The 24,932-nt window shown below is 35.0% G+C and overlaps 1 protein-coding gene across 1 annotated transcript in view; it reads right to left on the bottom strand.

Moving 5' to 3' along the window:
* Positions 1-524: 524 nt before the first annotated feature.
* Positions 525-24,932, bottom strand: part of LOC143236223 (nuclear receptor subfamily 2 group E member 1-like) — a 29,739-nt gene continuing 5,331 nt past the window's right edge. The window contains exons 3-7 of the mRNA XM_076474501.1: positions 23,668-23,763; positions 16,448-16,798; positions 9,123-9,346; positions 4,219-4,333; positions 525-2,592 (exon numbers count right to left, since the gene is read on the bottom strand). Of these exons, the coding sequence (XP_076330616.1) occupies positions 2,360-2,592; positions 4,219-4,333; positions 9,123-9,346; positions 16,448-16,798; positions 23,668-23,763 (1,019 nt within the window). The 3' untranslated portion in view covers positions 525-2,359. The remainder of the gene's footprint in view (positions 2,593-4,218; positions 4,334-9,122; positions 9,347-16,447; positions 16,799-23,667; positions 23,764-24,932) is intronic.

The following is a 24,932-nucleotide window of genomic DNA, read 5'->3' on the forward strand; positions in this document are numbered from 1 at the left end:
AATTTATCTTGGCAAAGATATCTAGCTATTAGTTTTTGTGCTCGTCAATTATGTAAATGTTAGCTGTAAAACTTCTTAGGTCTAACAACAATTTCAGGATTTAAATTGTCTTATTGTATCTAGTATCATATTAAAACTTTCCCTGTTCTTTTTTTTTTTTCTGTTTACCAGAAACGCAGTGTTAGAAGTATTAAACATTGTTTATTGTATTTTCATAACAAATCAAGTTTAATCAAAGATAAAGCAACAATAAAAGATTTGTTATGAAAATACAATACAACAATATAACAAATCAAGTTTAATCAAAGATAAAGCAACAATAAAAGATTTTGATAATTTCTGTTTATTGAAGAGTTTGAGTTAACAATAATGTACACAACCAACTAAACCTAAGATTTTATAGCTATTTAAACAATGCATGCTATACGGAAACACCAATCATTCATAAAATACTCATTTTTTCCATTATAATTTACTATCTAAATTGAAATCAATAAAATTAGCATTGCACTAGAATAGTACGGTGTGACAGAAAAAACACAGCTCTGCACTTGTTACTTGATATACAGCTCCTTATATGATCTAACACTAATTAATCTAACATTAAAAGTGTTAATTGTCTACAAATGTTCTGATAAACAATTAAGCAGAAATGTATCTAAAATATTTGCATTGTAAGCTTACAGAAATCGATTAATCTAATATTAAAAGTGTTAACTGTCTACAAATATTCTGATAAACAATTAAACAGAATGCATCTAAAATATTTGCATTGTAAGCTTACGGAAATCAGCTAATCTAACATTAACAGTATTAACTGTCTACAAATGTTCTGATAAACAGTTAAACAGAAATGTCTGTGAAATATTTGCATTGTAAGCTTACGGGAATCAATTTAATAGATAAACATAATTGAGTTTTATTATTGAAAAGTGCTTATATTAAAAAAATCAATTTAAAAAAAACCGGTTTGTAACAACGATATATTAAAAAAGCAAACTCATCTATCACAAAGTAAAGCATAATTATTTATAATTAAACAGCAAATATTTCCCTTCTTTTGCCAAACTAATACCCCTTGCTCCCCCCTTCCAATAGCATATCTGCGAACTTACAATGCTAGAACTGGATTTTGATAATCGTGGTGGGAAGAGTACAGGGAGCTGTACAGTTTTATGTTAACTACAAACAAACCAACAAATAAATACTCCTCGATATTTCAGCAGTACATCTTTAGGATTTAATACACTAGAAATCATGTTTTAGTACTTACGAGCAAAGCTTATGAACAAACAAACAAAACCATACTTGCAATTTGTTTCACTGCGTATTGACGTAGTATATTTTTTAAAGAAATCCTTCAACCTCCATGAAATGTGAATGTCTGTACTATTTTACTGACTTTTTAATTTATCTTAACATAAAATAAATATATGCGATTCATTATAAATAATTTTTACACCTGTTGTTCAACATTATTCTGCTGCTGACACTCTTTATTGGTAAAGAAGAAGATTGTTCGTTTTTTTTTAATTTTGCACAAGCTACTCGAGGGCTATCTGTGCTAGCCATCCCTAATTCAGCAGTGTAAGACTAGAGGGAAGGCTGCTAGTCATCAGCACCCACCGCCAACTCTTGGGCTACTCTTTTACCAACGAATAGTGGGATTGACCGTCACATTGTAACGCCCCCACGGCTGAAAGGGCGAGCATGTTTGGCGCGACGGGGATGCGAACCCGCGACCCTCATATTACGAGTCGCACGCCTTAACACGCTTGGCCATGCCGGGCCTGAGAAAAAGAAAGGTGAAGTTAAGAAGTTATTTTAGGTTACTTTGTTACATTGTTTTTTAATAATTACACGCCGTCCTTATAAAATGCACTTGGTTTGTTTAATCGGTTAAATATCTTGAAGTGAAAGTTTTGGATTGGACAAAGATTATAAGAACATACAAAATAAAATACAACTTACAACTTAATGGAATAAAAATAAAGTTTACCGAAAGTGAGAGGCGTAAATATCAAAGATATACTAATATGATAAATGCAAGTTTCACACGTTATAAGAAACAACAAAAACATTAAATGAACTATAACTATAAAATGATTAATTGAATTCTTAGGGCAAATATCAATAACGTAATTTGCATTAAATATTTTTAAGAATTTGGGATGTACTTTTTTAAGTAATAATAAAATTAATATTTACAATTCAGTGTGTCTTGAGAAGTTAGGATTAACAAAAACACGAATTTTACTTAAATAAGTTAATGGCATGTTTTAATCGTTTTAAAGTCGCATGTTTAGATTTTTAGCAAAGAAGTCTCGACTTCCTAGCAAGAGTGATGAAACGAGAAACATCACAGGCTGTTCAGGAGCTGAGCCACGGACACGTTTCCCAAAGTACTTCTGAAAAATGCTTCCTCCACAGCAGAAGCCGGAACACTACGGAGGATGGGCAGAACCAGCAGAGACTTCCCGAACTTCCCCTGGTTCTGGGGGTAAGAATGCATCATGTAACGTCCAAGTGCTGCCTGTGTTTGTTCTAACATACTCTCAACTTGGGGAGCTGCAACCAAGTCACGTGTACAGTCTGAAATTGGACAGGAGAGAAGGCTGATATAATCGATAGATACGACTCAAACATTATAGCGCAAGTTATCTATATATGCTTTTCTACATATACTGTCTGCCGCTAAGAAAAGTAAAATTTAAGCACAAAGAAGAAATAAAAAAAGCCTATATAGAATCGACAGACATGAATTAAACATTGTTACACAAACTCTCCATATACTTTTGTATATGTACTTTGCTGTGGCAAAAAAAAAAATTAAATTTAAACAGAGAGAAGAAAAAACATTGCGGCAAAAATTGTCTGTATATAGTTCTGTACATATGCTTTGTTCTCACTTAAAAAAAAAAAAAGAGTTAAATTTAAACACCGATGCAATTTAATAATAAACTTAAAATTACGACATTTGAAAGAATTGGAAATGTCTCATTGGCTCCGTATTACAATTAGAATATTTTGCATCCAACTAAGTATTGTGTATTTTATGAAGTTTACGAGTGCAACTGCATTTGTGGCCAGTTTGAGTTTGAAAGCAATGTTACTAACTTTAGTTTATATTGAAATTATTTAAAACAAATATGTGGTCGTGCATATTTGTTCAAACTGAATTGCCTTTAGCTTGTTTCTTGTGATTCTTTAAATCTTCTTTTTACATGTTGTCATATTTTTTCCTTTGAGGACAGAAACTGCAAATGTGGAAGTCAGGACTGCATAAGTGCAATTTATATAGGCAGTCTACTGTTTTTATGTTTGTTTTAAAGCAAAACCACATTGGGCTACCTGCTGTATCTACTAAGGAATATCGAATTATAGCCTTGTAACGCTGTCCTTCTGGGAGACACCATCAGCAGGGGCGTAGATTTTTTATACCCGATGGGGAGTGGGATGATTTTTGCAACCACTTAAGTGGACTGTTCAATTTGCAAATTGGTAATCTCTGATTACGTGAACCTGAAAGCTGTAAACATGCAGTCACAGAGTAATCTTGTTGCCACCATACTTGCATGTATACTTAGGCCTACTGACTGATACTTACGAACTATCGCTTAGATCGAAAAGCTTAGAAGCACGCCTATATTAAAGATGTACATTTCGGCTACTGAAAAAGCCTACGTCTAGGCCTAATTATGTAATTCGATTGGTAAGAACACGATAACCACAAGAACAAACACACAATTTATAGGCCTGTGATGCAATATAACAATTAAACAGACCAAACTGTAGGGGGGATGATTGTATGCACCATAACCCCCACCTAAAATGAAGGGGGGATGTATACCCTCATCCCACCCCTGACCATCAGGTAATTGCATGTTTAATAATAACATACACTAATGTTACCGTTGAGTTTCAGCTTCGAAACCAGAAGTATCTTAACAGAACTGAGCGTTTGTATCACAGTATTTAAATCCAGAATGTAGTAGAGCTTTGATGCAGTCCCATTACGAACTGCTTTAATAATTTACGTTTAAAATTTGATATTCCTCATAATATAAAAGTGCATTATAAGACTGGTTCGGAAACTTTATAAAATTATATTATACCTAGTACACTTGCGTCAGTATAATTCTATTAAACTTTTATTTGTAATTGCTCGGTACAAGACAATTTTGAAAAAAGAAAATATAAATAAATACTTCTTCACACCTTTTCGACAAAGAATAATGGTTTCTAATAGCGCCCTCTCTATATGATCCAGTTGCAGATTTTGACACTGTGTCACTGCAACTTTGATTCTTCGAAGCAGCACCTGCTGGTCGACCTAAATAAAACAAATTTTAATTTTTTATTGTATTTTACTAAACTAAAACATCGACATAGCATTTGTTCAGCGTATGATTGTTTATCACTTTTTTCTTTATTGGAATTTACGATTTATGGTAGTGCACCCTGGAAAGCTGCATTTCCTGTTAAAAATATAAATAAAATATGATCTAGTAATTTAGGAAACATAAATGGTTTTATTTAAGCCAACATTTCTTCAATACAGCTTTATCGGAGTAAAGAAGATATTTGCTTATAGGTTTTGGCTTATACAAAAGATTTTAAAATGATTAGAAGCTTTATAATAATGTGAACTTCACGCTAAAATATACCATGAAACAAAATGGCGGACAAAAATTCGTCTGTTTAAAACCACCTTTAAAATATCTGAATACTGGCAATGACTATTTCACAATATTGGTTGAGTAAAACTAAAGATTATTGTGTTGCCTAAATCGTTATGTACATGTTTATGGAATCAAAATTTCATTATTTCAACTTAAGTGTGTAAGTGGCTTTTCCAGACAAGCGTACAGAAAAAAATGACGAACATTATTTTCAGAGAATTTTTCCGTTTGGGGTTCCGATAGTTTCTTTCTTGTACCGAAAGGAAAGTAGAATATTTCTATAAAACGAGCGATTCGCTGCTTTGGACATATAATTAGGTTTGAGGGTAGGTCGTTAGAGGTCCTAATGAGTAATAAAATCGAATCTGGTATACGCGCTCCCCACAATAATATTGTTGGCGCGCTAAAATATCGATATATATGTAATCCACGTATCTACAGTAATTATTGAAACAAGTAAACTGAAACTACAAAAAACTTAGTTACCTAAAATTAATATATATACATATGTATATTCCTACTTTGGTTCAGACTAACATAATTACAGTGATTTTCTAAAATAAGGATACATTTCATGTAGCATGTTCCACCATCAATAAAACTTATGCTTATAAATTATTGCTTGCCTATCTATTAGTATTATTATATTAACATAATACAATACGTTTCCTTACTCACGTATAAAGGCCCGGCATGGCCAAGCGTGTTAAGGCGTGCGACTCGTAATCTGAGGGTCGCGGGTTCGCATCCGCGTCGCGCCAAACATGCTCGCCCTCCCAGCCGTGGGGGCGTTATAATGTGACGGTCAATCCCACTATTCGTTGGTAAAAGAGTAGCCCAAGAGTTGGCGGTGGGTGGTGATGACTAGCTGCCTTCCCTCTAGTCTTACACTGCTAAATTAGGGATGGCTAGCACAGATAGCTCTCGAGTAGCTTTGTGCGAAATTCCAAAACAAACAAACATACTCAAGTATAAACAGTAATACTTAAACTGTAACTTATTCTTTGAAATTAACAGAGCCTCTTTTCATTTTCTGTTAATAAAACTGTGGCGGTAAGTGAGGTTGTTTGCCACTCGTAATCTGAGAGTTGTGGGTTCGAATCCCTGTCGCACCAAACATGCTCACCCTTTCAGCCGTGGGGGCTTTATAATGTGACGGTTAATCCCACTATTCGTTGGTAAAAAGAGTAGCCGAAGAGTTGGTGGTAGGTGGTGATGACTAGCTGTTTTCCCTCTAGTCTTACACTGCTAAAGTAGGGACAGCTAGCGCAGATAGCTTTCGTGCACGAAATTTAAAACAAACCAAATCAGTTTGCGAAAGAGCAGGAGAAAGTCGGCGTATACGAGCAAGGTTATATTCAGTTTTCAAATGAGCGTGATATTATATGGCTTGGCTACTGAGAAAGTCATTATCGAAGATCGTTTGTTTTGTTTTTTTCAACACTGAGAGACATCTATAAAGAGAATATATTAATAGCGGTAATCGAAAGGAAATTTCTGTGCCATGAGTCACTAACGTAGTTACTCATCGCTCGCGGAAAACTAAACTGTAAAATATACGATTGATCAAGTTTATATACACGTCCAGCTTTATCTTAATAATACCAACATTTCTCTATCTTGTACCTTACTATGCAAAAGTATTTTACAAAAGATTGTCAAATGACAATCAGTAGTTTATCTAAAATGTATTTACCTGGGACGCGATTAAGAAAGAAAAGAGCAAATTGCGGATAGTGATTGACTCAAGCTATATCTGATGAGACTAACTAAAACTATATCTGATAAGACTGACTGAGACCATATCTAATGAGACTGACTGAGACTATCTCTGATGAGACTGACTAAAACCATATCTGATGAGACTGACTGAAACTATATCTGATGAGACTAACTGAGACAATATCTGGTGAGACTGACTAAAACCATATCTGATGAAAGTGACTAAAACTATATCTGATGAGACTGACTGAGACCATATCTGATGAGACTGACTAAAACCATATCTGATGAGACTGACTGAAACCATATCTGATGACACTGACTAAAACCATAACTGATGAGACTGACAGAAACCATATCTGATGAGACTGACTAAAACCATATCTGATGAGATTGACTGAAAGCGTGTCCGATGAGCTACGTTTCATTATTTTCTGTTTTCTGTACCAACAAATAACATAAAATATAGCACTGGAAATTAGTTTGGAAATCTGAACAGCATTTCGTGCACATATGAACGAAATGGCAAGGTCAAAGACCCCATAGGTTTCAATTCTTGACAACCAACCGACAGTACTAGCCATCATACAGATTGTCTCTTTGAGCATATTAGAATATTTGCTATCACTTTTAGTACGAGTCCAAAATTAAATATGCGAAGAGTGTTCCAAAACCACACAAGACACTTGACTCATTTTATGTTATTTTCACAAAGCAATTTGCTAGAAGTAGTACAGTAGTATGGAAAACGTTTTGAATCATATGTGTAAGGGTAAGACTATGTGTAAGAAAGATGCCGCCAACCATTGCCCCTCTCCCTTACACACACACATACAACCCTAAATATCAGCTCCGATCAAAGAAGGTTCTTCCAAGAAGATAATAATATCCATACTATTAGGTAATAACTTGTCTGCGAGCTCCTCCCACACTTCTGGAGCTAGTAGGACCAATTTTTTCAACTGACATTAACAAAACAATAAAGGATGACATACCAAAGATCAATGATGTAGAAATATGGATTTAAATTAAACTCATCTGATAGTCGTAGAAGCGTTCTTCTCTCTCCGTTGTTTATTTATCAAAATGACCTCCAGTGGCACAGCGGTATGTCTGTGGACTCACAACACTAGAATCCGGGTTTTGATACCTATGATGGGCATTAAGCACAGCTTTGTGCTTAATTACAGGCAAACAAACAAATTTATTAAAATTCAACGAATCAGAGAAGGCAGTTCCAGGAGTTGGCCAATGATCAAAATGTTCAGAAAAGTGGCTGCGCAACTATGAAATTTAAGTTTTTGTTAAGCCTTGTTCTAAAGTCAAAATGATGGTAATAAAATCATCCAACATGTTTGGACAAACAGGTCAGGACTTGTTCTAGTGACAGAACCTAAGTACCTGATGAAATTTTAACATTTTATATGATTATTAATACGAAGAATTAATAAACATAATACTAATTATGAATGCGGAATATACATGGCATCATCAAAGATGGCTGCGCCCAGTGAAGGCCGCCATTTTCCACATCCGAAATATTATCCTCCAGCGGTGAGCAGAGGTGAGGACCTTTAACTCAATCTAGACATATTTTCCCAGATTTAGTACTGTTACACATTGTAATTCTTATCACATCTTTGAGTGTTTTTCAAATAACGATTAAAATGTTAGTATACATATAATCTTACACACGTTAGCAAAACTCTAGTAAGTCTGTTAGTTTCAGCAAATATAAGAACTTTAATGAAAATATTTTTCAATCACGGTAAAACAAAACAACAACAAAAGAAATATATATTATTAAAATGAAACAGGATAAAATAGAATACTAATTTTTAGCATAAATTACAACCATTATATTTATTTATTTCGCCAACACCTTTGGCATAGCTTAATAAATTTAAATTATTCAAATGCAAGTGGTATAAAGTTATTCACTTTTGACTTGGTTTGTATGAAATTGAACATGAAGTAGCTTTTTGTATATAATATTAGACTTACAATTTTGCTGAGTTTTACTTATAACTATAATGTTGACAAAACTGGCTAATTCATTGTTAATAAAAGCGTCATTCTACATCACTCAGACAAGAAATTAATTGAATCTGAGAAATTTCATCCAATTATAAAAAGCAATCCATATATTATACTGAATCTGACAAGACATTGTATAATTACAAAACATATATATGCTATGGAATCTGATAACATTGTCGAAACTCATAACTTAAGATAGGGGAGAAAAATCAAAATAAAATAATTTTTTAATATTACCACAGAATTTGACAACAAAAGCAAAAATACTTCGGATTTCAGTCAATATCTGTGTAAGTAAAATTATTACATAAAACTTAAAACTTATAAATGTGCACAATTTGAAATGTGAGTTGTAATCGCCTATATATAGCAATACTAGCTTATTTTATAGACCTAAGAAAATGAAATAATGAAGTTTTTCAGAGAACACTATAAGGAAATTGTCTTACTTCATTTCTATATATATATTTTTAACCAGCATCATCATCTGACAATAACATCTGACAATTATCGTATTATAGATTTCTCTATATCTCTTACGAATCTACGTAGTCAGTTACACGAATATATATTTTTTTCCTTTTATGGAAAAAGATAATTCTACAAGAACGTTAAGGTTTGAAAACTTAAGTATGAAATAAACTTAGACTAAAATTTATATTTAAAGAAGACGTCCACCTTAAAATCGTGACCCAAGTGCTTAACCACTGCAATAATATCCACTGGCCAATAAGCAGCTTGCAGTAGAAATAGCTCCGCCCATACTTCCTCTAAGATGGCTGAACGATCCTGCGCCGGTAAAAGGCGAAATAGTTCGTTGGCACGTGCACGTCGCATCGTGACAAAGAGGACACGAGCCGCAGTTTCGTGAAATAAATCTCCACCATTAAAAAATGATTCGCCTGAAAAAGGAAAAAAAAGTTTCTAATTTTTGTGGTAATTACGATTGACTGAATATATATTTTATATAAATCATTGTCATAGGAATAATAAAACTTTAACAGTGTTAAAAGTCTCTTCCAACTTTATTGTTGGTACAACCTACTAGAAACTTTTAACGACAGCCTCATTCCTATTAGCATATTAAATAATCTTAAAAGTTATACAAAAAATGCAAGAAACATACAAGAATGTCACTCAATTTGGCTTTGAAAGGTTGGCTATTACCACAATGACCAACGTACCAGAATTTAACCAGCAGATAAGGATAAGGTAAAGTGAAATGAAATACTATGATAAAAATGATGACGTGTAACGTGTTAAAATAAAATGAAAAAAAAGACACTCGAAATTTCCGTGTTTATGGAAACTACTTAAACAATACATTATTCTATATACAAATGTATTCATTTAAAAGGATCTGTTTGTACTTTTAGGATGTTCTCGCAAAGCAAAACTGTTGTCTGTAATTCCGAGTTTATAGCCAACGGGTAAATTAACAGAATCTAGGTCTTAAAGTAATGAAATCGAATAGTGGGAATTGACCGTCACTCTTATTACACACACCCAGTTCCAAAGTGCGTAATGTGTTTCTTAACAACAGGACAAGGACATAAACCATGGATCCTTGGTTTCACAGTCACGTATGCTAGCAGTAGGCCATACTTACTCATCGGCTATGTCTTTCGTTCAACACACTAACATAAACAAACAGATTAAAGCTGTCAGAAACATGTAACAACGATATTTCAAGATACTAGTTTGAAACGGTCAATAATGAGGTAGCTAAAGTCTAGGATTATGTCCAAATTTATTACAGTAGAATTAAAGTTATAGACGGGAAGGTTCTGGTGTTACCGTTATTTCCGCTTCATCTTGTATGGAGCGACTGTAAAATTAAAATCAATTACCAAATTACAATTTTCGTTTATCCAACATGAACGACTGAATCAGAACCTTAAGCTGCATAAAACGTGGTAACATACAACTCGCGACTGTTGCTCAATGTACACAAAAATCGCAAAATAGAAAAACAAAACTATTTGCACTGCCACAACACTATAATGAGTAATGAAACAAATCCTAATAACATAGAATCTCAGCCAGTAATTTGCAGTAGGAAAAAAGATAAAATATGAACTACCAATACTGTTTTATTGCTATAAACTCAGTCCAATGGTCGTATTACTAGTGATTCCTATAATCCAACTGCAGAACTCCATCTATATCGCGAATTTTGGCCACGGAAACTTTTACGGAGCTGAGCATTAACGTTACTTTTAACGACACTAATTAATTATTGTTTATTAATCGCATAAATGGGATTCAATACAATGATATGTATATCTCAAATTTCTAAACTTCCAACAAACTGTGTGCACAAATGAAATCCCTGTAGAGTGAGTTCCTGAAAATCCATTGTCATAATACTGTTCTCTGATAAAATGAGCAACAAGTGCTACCTACCCCAGTCTTCCTTCTGATGCTCAAGTCATACAACAGAACAATGATATCAGTGCTGTTCTCTGACAAAATGAGCAACAAATGCTACCTAACCTCAGTCTTCCTTCTGATACTCACATCATACAACTAAATTCCTCAACTTCATGAACAACTTACTGAAATAACTAGTAATATTAATAAAGTAACGTACGGTTGTGTCAATTTGAGCTTGTCTTCTGACATCCACAATCATTTTCGATATATTAGGCCTAACTAGAGGTAAAAGAAGCGTTGTTACTCAATTATTATAATCCACAGTCACATTGGACAAAACAAAGGATTAAATTAAAAGTGGTGCAAAGTTCCAGCCAATTGTGTTCACTCGTCTTATTATTGAATGTAAAAACCTTGTGTCAGAGAATCGTAGAAATGTTTGCTTTTGAATTTCGCCCAAAGCTACTCAAGAGCTGCCTGCACTAGCCGTCCCTAATTTAGCAGTGTAAGACTAGAAGGAGGGCAATTAGTCATCCCCACCCACCGCCAACTCTTTGGCTATTCCTTTACAAACGAATAGTGGAATTGACCGTCACATTGTAACGCCTCCACGGCTGAAAGGGCGAGTATATTTGGTGTGACAGGGATTTGCACCTGCGAACCTCGGATTACGAGTCGAGCACCCCAACCACCTGGCCATGCCGAGCCTGTCGTAAGTAAATTAGCACTATCACTTATTTTGCTATTAAAGTATAAAGGCAAAAGCCAACGCATCACTGAGTTAAAATTAAACAAATATATAACACGTCTATAGTGAAGTATAATTAATTAAAAAGAACGGTTGTATATGTATTTAAAACCAACGAGCCAACACATGATTAGGTTAAGAATAAACAAATAGGTGTCACGTGTGTCTCACACAGTCGGGTGACACTGCAGAGGGATTTTAAGGATATCATACAGATTCTAATACCGTTGTTGTAGCATGTTGCCTCCCGAGGTTCTAGTATAACCTGGTGCCTAAATTGTTGTGCGCATCGTGAAAAGCCTTGACAGTTTCATATCCCAAGGATTCGATTGTCTGGGGGTGGTCAGCACGCGAGATGATATAATGAGTTACTGTGATTGATCAGGCATCAGGTCATATTGGAACTTCTGGTGGAAAAGTGCGACAACTGCGGTATTAGAATCTGTATGAAAGTAACATAAAATAATTTTTGTGTTGAAAGTGTTCCAACGAGATGTGTTCTACATGGTTAGCAATATGTAAAAAGAAACCATTCTGAGTATAAACAGCAGGACCTTATCACCACAGTAAAATTATGTTACTACAGAAGAGGAATTACATAGTACCGTGCAACATTTACTGTGCTGGGCAATGGGCTTATAATTCTTGGAAAAAAGCGAAGTCATTGGTGAACTCACATCATTAAGGTGTGTATGAACTGTTAAAATGTAAATTAGTTTCTGACGAGATAATGCATTTGCTTGTGTTGACACTGCAGAAAGAATCAAGCGTGTTTTATCAATCCTTAATGCATTGGGCATCGATTTTTAGTCCTGCCAAAATATGCAATACAAAATCAACATATCGAATCAAATCCATCTTCTTTAGTGTTTGAACATGATGCAGCTTGTAAGGAAACATCGCAATGTTGAGCAGTATGCTGGCTTATTTTGTTTGGGTGTGGCTGACCTTAGTAATCGTTTCAGTGGTCTGTATGGACGTGGCTTTCTTCTCTTTATCATATTCTTTATCATACTGCAACAATAAAACAAGACCCTCTGTGGATTTTATGCACTTTACAGAATACTCTTGGAGTTGCCTCAATATTGCATCTTTGATGTAATAGCATTACACGGTTTCACCTATCAACACATTTGCTGGTTTCATGGTTGTTGAATATGCTGCATTGCAATCGACAGGACCATTTATACCCGAAAAAATATGCGAAATAAACTATACTAGCGCTCCTGGTGGCAACATGTGAAATTTATGGCAGTTGCATCTACATGATACCATCAATATCCTGTTTCTATGAGATATGACTTGCTGAACTGCAGAACTCCTGTATAATAACCCTGTACCTGAAGAAAAGTTCAACACATGGTTAAGTTCAGATTAGATAACTATCATGCCTATAGTGGAATGTAATTAATTATAAATACAGTTGCATATACACATAGAAAAACACTATATGAAATATAACTAATTTAAGACCATAAAAAAGAAATAACAATTCCACACATCTCTTATAATTACAATCTATTTTCTATAAACTTCCACTAACGGCAAAGCTAGTCGAAACCAATGAAAAAACGCCTTATAGCTCTTCTCTTATGAGAAACATAATGTTTCTGAATCAAAAATCCAACTCTATCTAACTTGTAAATAGTTGTAACCAAACATGTAGAAATAGAGGTATATATATATATATGTGTGTGTGTGTGTGTGTGTGTATGTGTGTGTATACCTAAAGTCACCTGTTTACAATCAAAAATAATAATAATAATTGGAAAGTACTAGAATTTCAAAACCTGTGAGAATAATAGTCGACACTAAAGAAACAACAACATCACATCATAATGAAATTTTAATAACAAAACTGTGAACTAAAATGCCTAAAAATTCTATAAAGTACTTTTAAAATTTTCAGTTAAGGAAATTATCAGAAAAATCCAGCCGAGAAATTGAGATATCCAAACAATAGGTATTATGCTTTCTATGTTCAACCTCTGACCTCCTTTCAAACTTTGGATGACATAGAAGTCTTAACCAGCTATCCGTTCCATTTTAGTTGCACTAGTGACTTATTATTCTACTCCAAATTATTGCAGTTTAGTTCTTCTGCCTGGGTATAGAGTTCATCCTCTTCTGGCTGCTTATGAGTAGCCGAAGAGCCATATTCTCAATATGAGGCTTCTGACCAGCAAGTCCATCCAAGATATAAGTCCACATCAGTATAAAGCCTCAGCTTGTTCAAATGTTTGACATTTATACTTTAATCACACATGAACCAAATGGTCGACAACAAACAACTTGGTTATATCACAGCTAGACAAATTCTCTTCTATTGATCCAAACAAGCTTCCATTTCAGTATGGTTATGTTCATTTTTATGTAGTTTAGCAGGCTCTCTTTGCTGGCAATGTTGGAACGCGTTTTCCCACAATGGTTGTCACAACCTTTCCACATATTTTTGTAAACACTACTCGTAGTGTTAAGTTTTAACAAAGATCTTCACGTTTAAGTTCAACAAAGAACTTGTAGACTGTTATTTATTAATTCAATTAACAAAAATCATCCAGATTAGTCCAATGAAAAATTTGATAAGCACGAGCTAAACATATTTCATTTGCCTTTTTTTTAGCAAGGCCACAAAACTAGGAATGGCATGATGAAGTTACATATCCATCATTCATTTTTAATGTTGAACTGCCGATGACATGGGAGATAAATGGCCGGCAGCACCCACCGCCAACTTTTGGGCTACTCTTTTACCAATAAATACTGAGATTGACTGTCATATTATATCGTTCCCACGGCTGAGAGGGCGATCAATTTAGACGCAGGATTTCGATCTCTCGGCTGGCAGGTTGAAAGTCGATCACTTTCAATATGTTCCGATATTGAACAAAGAACACTATGGGACTTTGTATGAAACCAAACGATAGATTTCGAATGCTATTTTTTTCTCACCACCAAGCCATGCAATATTTCGAAATTATTTCAATGCATTGTCTTGAGACTGCCATACACTACTCCGATACTTTTACACTGGACTGTTGTACTTTCGTCTACAGAACATTTCTTATTGGTGGCTGAACGAAGTGTCACTTTTCAAGGCTGTAAAACAATGAAATTCTTCTAGTGTTTCCAGAGCAGCACTATGGATGTGAATCCATGCAGTAAACTTGGAGCTGAACAAATAATTGTATAGAAATATTAAAACAAACGTAAAGCTAATCACACACAAAAAAGTTAATTGGAGGAATCTAATATAAGCTTAAGAGCCAGCAACAAAAAAAACAAACAAACAAACCTAGAAGTGCATAAAGTTCAGACATTCAGTGAACTACATAGAAATGTTCAGCTGCAGACCCAAACATTTTTCCAAACACATGCAACATCATTAATACGGATCAAGCTCATCTTGTTGTAATCTACATCTGGCTTGGTTCGTGCGCCTTTTGAGAGAGCTATCACATTATAGAGCTTGAATTGTATTACTTGGAATTTATATATATATATATACAATGACAAGCTGATAACATAGTTTCTGGTTGTCTACGCTTGTCGAGTTTAAGCTGCCAGTAGCTTGGAGACTTGGTTGTTTGTAATTCAGCACAAGGCTGCACAATGGGCTACCTGTGCTGTGGTACAAGGTTTTAGTATTATATGCCTTCTGATTTACCTCTGTGCCATTAATAATCTAATGTGGGGTGGTCCTTCTAATAATATAATTGACCTCTGTAACAATAATAATCTAATGTGGGGCGGTCCTTCTAATAATATAATTGATCACAGTACCAAGCAGGAATCTAATATGTGACGGTTCTTGTGATAATATAATTGATCACAGTACCAAACAGGAATCTAATATATGATGGTCCTTGTAATAATATAATTGATCACAGTGCAGTTCAAAACCTCCTTGTCTCTTTTCTTACCTCAGTCATCGTATACCTGAAGCCAGTGTGATTCTCATGCTTTAGGCATTGAAATCCGTATTAAACATAACACTTTAACTACATATATAAATATACACAGGACGTACTTTTTATTTCATCATTCCAGCTGATATGTTCCGATATTGAACAAAGAACACTATGGGACTTTGTGTGAAACCAAACGATAGATTTCGAATGCTATTTTTTTCACACCTCTGAACCGAAATCCGTTAGATAACAACTTAAAAGAAGTGCGAAATAAAACTTTTGTTTATTAGTGTTAGATCTTATAGAGACCGTTCGTTCAAATCTCATAGAAGAATGCAAAATTGTAAATCTTGTGTATCTGGTGAAAACTACGGTTTCATTAATCCTTGTTACACTCATCAAATAGCCAGTCCAGTCTGGAACTGGTCCAGTTCGAGTGTATAAAATTTATTACTAACACTGCAGGTAGAAGTGTATTAACACTGTTGGTAGAAGTGTATTAACACTGTAGGTAGAAGTGTATTAACACTGTTGGTAGAAGTGTATTGACACTGTTGGTAGAAGTGTATTAACACCGTTGGTAGAAGTGTATTAACACTGTTGGTAGAAGTGTATTAACACTGTAGGTAGAAGTGTATTAACACTGTAGGTAGATGCTAATATTTATTCACATTAATCCCAACACTATATCTCCTTAGAAGGATTGATTATACTGCTCTGTATGTTGGAAGACTCGTATCTCAGGTTTAAGGGTCACTACCAAATTAAACAGTTGCTTGACGAGATTAACTACAGTAAACAAGGGCAATTATTTTCTAATAATTAAAATTAAGTAAAACTGTAGTGAAAATGAGTAACTGAAACAAAAGGTAATGCTTGAAAGATTACACATTTTCTGTGGGTTTTATGATATAGGTAACTGTTATTATTAAAATACTGAGAGACACCTATACTCTGTTCAGACGTACGAGATGATGTTGGTTCCTGGGTAGGTTGAGCGGTAGCCAACGCTGTGTGTCTACGAGAAGTATCGATAGCCCTGAGAGGAATAACAGTTCTGAAAGCACTGCTGCTAGCTTCATAAAAGGATGCCAAAGGCAGCAAACAGGGAGTGAACGGTAAGGGCAGACTTGAGTGATGAGGAAAACTATACGGAGTATTGATGACGCTACTGCCACAAGGTGTCGCGCAAGAAAGGAAAGGAGGTTCTGGACGTGCTGGTGACCTTATCCGGATCTTGGATCTGGAACCTGTCTTGTTGCTGCATGAACTGGTTCTCGCATTTTTAGTCTTCCTTGGTCCTCTTTCTTCCTGCACAGCTGTGACAAAAATATTGTCATTTTTAAACATTTTATTTTGCACAAAAGCTGCAAAGATATATATATATGTCATATTAATCAGTTATTTAAACTGAAAAATAAGAAATAAAAATGTGAAATTCCTCGACATCTTCCAGGGCAGTACTATGAATTTGACTTTATTCAGTAAATTCAAAAACAAAAATATTTTCATTGACACAGCACAATAATACGGTACGAAATACAGTCATGTGAAAAAGTTAGAACACACTATGAAAGCCTGTGTATTTTGTAACATTTTTGGATAAATAGATATTTAATCTCAATTTTAACAATACTGAGAGATTATAGAAATATAACCAACAATTAAAACTGAAGAAAGGACTTTTCAAGACCTTCTGTAAATGTAATTCTTCAAAAATGCATATTTTAACAGAGGAAAATGGTAGGACACCCCCACATTTATTCACACTTAAAATGACTCAACTCACACACAGGTGTATCACACTAGGTGCACATGATTAGAAGATCGTTACTCAGCATTTTGAATGAGGCTTGCCCTATTTAAACCTCAGACATTTAGTTTGGTGTGATCCTGACTCTTTAAGTGAGAGTGAGCACCATGGTGAGAGCAAATGAGCTGTCTGAGGCCTTCAGAAAGAAAATTGTAGCAGCTTATGAGTCTGATAAGGGATATAAAAAAGTTCCCAAAAGATTTTGAAATTAGCCATTCCACTGTCCGGAAAATAATCAACAAGTGGAGGGCTTTCAAAACAACTGCCAACATGCCCAGGTCTGGTCGTCCAAGCAAGTTCACCGCGAGAGCAGACCGCAAGTTGCTAAAAGAGGTCACAAAACACCCTAACATGTCATCACGAGACCTACAGCAGGCTCTGGCTACTATTGATGTGAAAGTGCATGCCTCTACAATCAGAAAGAGACTGCACAAGTTTAACTTACATGGGAGGTGTGCAAGGAGGAAACCTTTGCTCTCTAAGAGAAACATCAAGGCCAGACTGAAGTTTGCCAGAGAGAATGTAGACAAAGACCAGGACTTCTGGAATAATGTTTTTGGACAAATGAGTCCAAAATTGAATTATTTGGACACCAGAACAGAGGACATGTTTGGCGTAAACCAAATACAGCATTCCAGGAAAAGAACCTCATACCAACTGAGATGCTGTGGGATGACTTGAAACGGGCTGTACATGCAAGAAACCCCTCAAACATCTCACGGCTGAAAGAATTCTGCACTGAGGATTAGGGCAAACTTTCTTCAGACCGATGCCAGAGTTTGGTAGATGGCTACAAGAAGCGTCTCACTGCAGTTATTTCAGCCAAAGGGGTAACACTAGCTATTAGGGGGTAGGGAGTCTTGACTTTTTCCTCAGTTAGAATATGCATTTTTTGTAGAATTACATTTAGAGAAGATCTTGAAAAGTCTTTTCTTCAGTTTTAATTGTTTAGTTATATTCCTATAATCTCTCAGTATTGTTAAAGTTGAAATTAAATATCTATATATCCAAAAATGTTACACAAATACACAGGCTTTCATAGGGTATCCTAACTTTTTCACATGACTGTACGTCATGAGTGTAACTGACTGTTACACTATAAAGCCCCTACGTCTGCAAGGGCGAGCATGTTTGGTGCGAAGGGAATTCGAACTCGCGACCCTCAGATTACGAGTCGAAAGTCCTAACCGACCTGGCCATGCCGGGCCCGAAATACGTCAAAACGGGGGATTTGTAGTTTGAGTAAATAGTGCCTACAGTATCTTCAACTTTGATTCCTCACTATTTTCACTATCCTTACTTGCAGATTTTTAAATCTTCAATCTTTTATTTATTTTATTTGCTAGATTTTTTATGCTAGACTATGAGCAAAGGATTACTTAATGAATTAGCTACCTTTATACCTTGTAATGAGAATAGTGATAGCTAGCTGATACGGTTAATCATGATGTACTATAACTATTGACTATTTTATCGCATTAGTTGAGAGATGTAAAATGTTAAGCTACATATGGATATTGTCATGATTTTTTTTTCTCGAATATCGTGAGCATTTATTGTTTCTGCCTAACTAGATTATCTGTATACAATGCATAAACAAATGTATGCCTAGACGGATACTAGCTGTCTTCTCTCTGGTCTTACACTGCTAAATTAGGGACGCTTAGCGCAGATAGTCTTCGAGTAGCTTTGCGCGAAATTCAAAAATATAAAAAAACAATTTGTGAAAAAAAAGCTAGCTTCAAAGGGTAACTAGAATTATAATGTTTTAACTTATAAATAACATAGAAGGAACAAATCGACTTTGTAATTCCCTTACAATCTTCTCAGTACCTTATTTAGTGTCTTACAAAATGTTTGGATGCAATGTACCAAACTGTTTTTAATAATTACAAAATGACCGATTTCAGCGGATTTTCTTTTTCTTGTAAGTCTAACACGTCTTTTTTGTGTATTTTTATGTGTGTACAGTCTTAGCAGTCAATAGCAAAAGCTTTAAAGTGTTGTTTTAACTGAATCCTTACTGTTTACGGTGCTTTTGCCCAATGTTCTATCAGGGTTTTGTACAATTCCTTACGATCGCTATTATGAACTACCTTTACATATATCTTTGCAGGAGTTACCCTTAATCACATCTTTATATGGCTAACTTCTTTATTCTAAGTTGTCTGTTTTTGTACACATTACATGTTTTGATCAGATAGTGTAGTTAATCAAGATATATCTGGTCAGATATGTTTGTAGGTTGTCACAGTTCAATTCAACCAAGACTTACAAAGCGAGATTTGAATAATCGAAACTTAAGTAAGTTTTCCTAGAGATCCCTAATTCTGATCCGGTAGGCTGGAGGGAAAGCAGCTAATCAACAGTACCCACCTTCACCTCTTGGACAATTCTAATCGAAAAAAAGGATTTGTTCTAACGTTCTCATGGCACTACAGTGCATAACTCCGTTCTGAGGCAACAGGACACAAATCATGGACCTTTGGATTCACAAGTGTTATATTCGGCACAATAACTACTTGGCTACGCCCAGCCCTTATTCCAATGAAATGTTGTTAACCTGCGTATACTCTTGCAGTTATGTCTTCTGACTGAGAGTTCATACAGACGTTATACAATGCAGGTAGAACTGGGCTAGTGGTGTAAATGGAAAACCCACGGTTCGAGCCATGATATGACGCTGAATACAACCTACACATTCGTACCTGTGACAGTCTATCTTGGTAATCAGTTAAGAGTTGCCGCGTAGGCGGTGGGTGCTACTGACTGATTTCTCCCTTTCTAGTCAATACTTCTAACAAAGGGAGGGCTATGCCTGAACATCAAGGGACTCTGACCTGTCCATGTGTCACATAAGGTGCTAGTTAGGTTTAAGATATTGAAATACTAAATCCTAAGTTCATTTCTACGGTGCTGGTGGGTGCTACTAACTGATTTCTCTCTTTCTAGTCAATACTTCTTGCAAAGGAAGGGCTATGACGGATTATTAACGGACTCTAACTTGTCCATTTGATCCATGTGTCACATAAGGTGATAGTCAGGTTTAAGATACCAAAGTACTAAATTCTGGGTCAGTTAAATATTTTGTCATTTCTATCGTCATTCTATAAAAGCGTATGATGAATAAGCAATATATTTCAGCGTATTAACATTCTCAACAATAAATTTAGACGTATTACCTGAACTAAATACTCTTCAAATATTAAATCTTTAATGGGAAGATCGGAGATAGATTTCTTTCAACGATTAATACTAAACAGTATTATAAGTGTTCTTGTGCATTCAGAACTTGGGTTAATTCTTTACGCTATATACGTGATATCGAAGTGTTAACTATATGTAGCTTACAGGATTTTCTAAGCTTTGTATATAGGCATAGTTTTCGTGTGGGTTTTTTTTTCTAAACTTTCTTTCGTGGTTTCGATAGTATTAAGAGGTACATTACGTATATTACCGACACAGTTTTTACAATAAATAACACACCTGTTTGTATGTATAGATGTAATATACATGTTAACTAAGTTGTAAGAGTTTTCTCTGTCTAGTTGAAAAGTTCGTAATAAAACATATAATAAAAGTGACTGTTATCGACTGGCACTAAAATTTGGGCTATTCTTCTAGTCTCTCTGTTACCAATTATTTGTATTGGTCTGTTGGCGTGATGTTTGGATTAATCTAAATATTTTGTATTACTCTAAAGCTCGCGCATTGCCTTTAGTTGAGAAGCACGCTCCGCCTTCTGCGCGTGCTTGAGAACTTTACCTGCCAATCATCTCTCTTAAAACACGTGCAGTACCAACCTTCGGTGTGTGCGCCTGTTATTGTTAGCGCCGGTGGCGGAAAATGATCAAATAATGGTTATTGACGTTTTCTTATTCACGTGCAGGTGGAAGGCTCGCCACATGAGGTAGCAGTCTTTAAGGCTGAGATTTGGAGGGCCGATAACTGCGCGTTTAGAGGTGGCAAGGAATCGGGAAAATGTCGAAAAGGACAAAAGAAGACATCATCAACTATTCCCAGTACTAGAGCCGTGAAAACAGTGCAAGTACAGTTTCGATGAGACACCTACTGACAGATTGTCACGTATTTAAAAAGCTTGGCAAGTAACACACAACTAAAACTCTTATTTGTAGCTCAATTGAGTCACATAATGTGATGAAAACACACGGGAAAAGCTTTTTTTTTTCCTTAACGTCATCGCTCTGAACAATCGACTTACTTATCATATTTTACCACACAACAATGCGTTTAGAAGATATTTATGTGTATATATATATATATATATATATATATATATATACATATAATAAGCAAATGCATTAACAGGCAAATCTAAGCATTGCCGATGACAAGCCATTACCTTAATAATTAGAGGTTCTTTTGCTTTATTCGACACAATCAGCCTACATTAAAAATGATTTATTACTTTATTTTGTACGAAAACAAAACCCACACAGGTGTGCTTCTACAATTTAGTTCTATGTGTTAATATCGCATCCTTTATGAGCACTCTTGTAAGTTTTCTGATATATTAACAATTAATTCACGGTACTCTCATTCAAGAGAGCACACCGTAAAACGCGGTTTGACAGATTAATAAGAAACTAAGGCAACTAATATAGCACACACACACACACCTATCTGCTGCTTTTCCCCCTTAAATTTTGATTTAAGAAGTTTTCAGAATGTTTTGTTTCAAACTATAGCACATCAGTAACTTCAATGAATTATATTATGTTTTAGAATAAACAAGGGTTTGAATTTCTGTTCAAGATTACCATAACAACCGAATGTTTCTTGAAAACGGAGGTTATCAAATATGTGACAAAAATATCCATAAAACTAAACTATTAAGAAATGAAACTGTCGGTCAAATTTCATACTTTTGGAAAGCTATTAAAATTATTTGATGATAATTGTATTCAAACATTTCCTAAACAGGGTAAGCCTTCTTTCTTATGATTGACGTAGATATAGTATTATTAATCGGTGTCTCTGAGTCAATCACAAGAAAGAAGGCTTACCCGCTTTAGGAAATGTTTGAATACAGTTATTATCAAATAATTTTAATAGGTTTCCAAAAGTATGAAACGACTTAATTCAACACAGAATACTGAAGAACAACAAATTTTCAAACTCTTCCACACCTTTTTTTATTTCGCACAAAATAATGTTGATTTTATTTGTTACGAATCTTATGAGTTAATAGCATACGTGAACCATATATATAGATAAATATAATTATCATTGGTTTCTGATCAAACCAAGCTACTTACGTATGATGAATACAGCTATTTCAATACACCGTTATTAGCTGTAGTTAAAGCGTATTGATCCTTTAGTGAGATATGTCTCTGTTAAGAAATATTTTCAGTCGTAATCCCAATAAAATCTCACGGGATCCGGTCAGCTTTGAATATTTAGCTTAGTTCTAAATCCATGTACTAGGCTAACAATTAAAAATAATCCTCGTAATAAATATCTAATAAACAGCAAAAATCAGTAAAAAGAATGTATCTGTTTTGTATATTTAACCGGTTTGATATTGATGAAGAATAGAATATTAGTTATTTTGTTTGTAGTTAAGCCTTGGGCTCTCTGTGCTTCGCCCACCAATGTATTGAAAAACAGCTTCTTTGTTTGTTTGTTTTTTTTTTTTTTTTAATTTCGCGCAAAGCTACTCGGGGCTACCTGCGCTAGCCGTCCCTAATTTAACAGTGTAAGACTAGAGGGAAGGCAGCTAGCCATCACCACCCACCGCCAACTCTTGGGCTACTCTTTTACCAACGAATAGTGGGATTGATCGTCACATTATAACGCCCCCACGGTTGAAAAGGCGAGCATGTTTGGTGCGACGGGGATTCGAACCCGCGACCCTCAGATTACGAGTCGAAGGCCTTAACCTACCTGGCCATGCTGGGCCTAAACCAGTTTCTAGCGTTGTGAGTTGCAGGCATCCCATTGTGCTACTGAAGGGGAGATATTAGTTATTTAGAAAAACATAAGCACTATCATCGTGATACGAGTATGTACAACACAGTACACCTTTGGAGTACTTAACATGGGAGATAAACACATGTTACAGTTAAGCTCTAGAGATAAGTAGAGAATGGTACAACAAAACTAATGTTAATGAAGGTTAAAAAATACACACTAAATGAATATCAAAATATCTCAATATATAGTAACATGTAACAGAGTAATTAAAATAATCAATTTAAATGTAATAATATATATTTATAATTGTTTAACTGTAGGTGAGCAGTGCAGTTCAAGGAATCGACTTACACCAGTAACAATGTTATCTTATCAACTGTAATGTGTAACGAAGTTACGAAGCTATGACGTTTTCATATCTGTAGTGTTACTTACCGTCTTTGTTCATATTTACAGCAAAACATCTCTGCAGTCTGCAGTGTGGGCACCAGTTTCTCCTGGCTTTATCAACAACGCAGTTTCCCGTTCCGGCTGGAAGAGGAAGATAAAAAATAACAAATTTAAAACACTGCACGAGTTATATGCTTTTATATCAAATTTGTTGTATTCAGTGTAAGTGAAAACAACTATTATAATTAAGGGTTGTTAATAAAATAATAATAATATCCAAACCAAATATAAAGATAATATTTATTTATCAAATAAATTCAGAAACGCCATGAATTAAACTGTAGAAAGTCACAAGATACAGACAATATAGGTCGCGATGAAACGGTCTATGTGAAAACTGCATCTTAAAATTGTCGTTTTGTAGGTAACGTGTTACCACTGTATATTAATTGCTTTTGGGAGGTTATGTAACAACCCTTTTCGATGGAAAATATTTATACGTTCAGATAATAAAGATGTATTTAAACTGGGAATTCGGAATTTCCAAAACAAAAATATACATTTTACTATGTATCAACTTGGGGTATCAGGACCACCCAGAAAGAGGCCTTTAACATGCTATATCATAGTCATGACAAGGAAAGACTAGCGTCTTGCAAAATATTTATACATTCAGGTCATAAAGATGTGTTCAGATCAGGATTTTACAAATCCCAAGACAAGAATATTTCTTATATTTAAAGTTATTAAAAGCAAAGATTATGGATAAACATCTGGTGCCAGGACTATCAGGAAGGAAACTTTCAAAAGACCATTCCAATGGTAAGCAAAGTATAGCTTCTTGTAACAGGTAAGAATCCGCAAACACAGAGGTTAGAGGCAAAAGCCGTTACATGCTACAGGCAATAGTATATAACATAAGCACGAAGGATATTCGTCTGAAAATAAGGTTAACAAAGTATGGATTCACTAAGAATGAGCTCCCAATCATACCTCCTGTTAAACTGTCAGATATTTCAAGCAGTTAGAAAGAAATATGTATTCATGATAATCTAAATGAAAACATGCCAGTCAAGACGTCGGTTGCATCGCCTGTGGATTTCTGTGTAATAGTACTGTTGAAATTGGCAATAGAAAAACCATCTATCTCATACACTAGCTGGAATATTGAAAGCAACCACAGACGAGTGGTATGATTTGGATATGTTGGACGTACGATAGAACTTTTTCCAGTGGAAACTACGTTCCAAGACTATTGCCAAAATACACGGACTTTACATAGAGCATGACTGTGCTTAATGGCATATACT

The sequence above is a fragment of the Tachypleus tridentatus genome, chromosome 13, assembly GCF_004210375.1.
Source record: "Tachypleus tridentatus isolate NWPU-2018 chromosome 13, ASM421037v1, whole genome shotgun sequence".
Taxonomy (NCBI): Eukaryota; Metazoa; Arthropoda; class Merostomata; order Xiphosura; family Limulidae; genus Tachypleus; species Tachypleus tridentatus.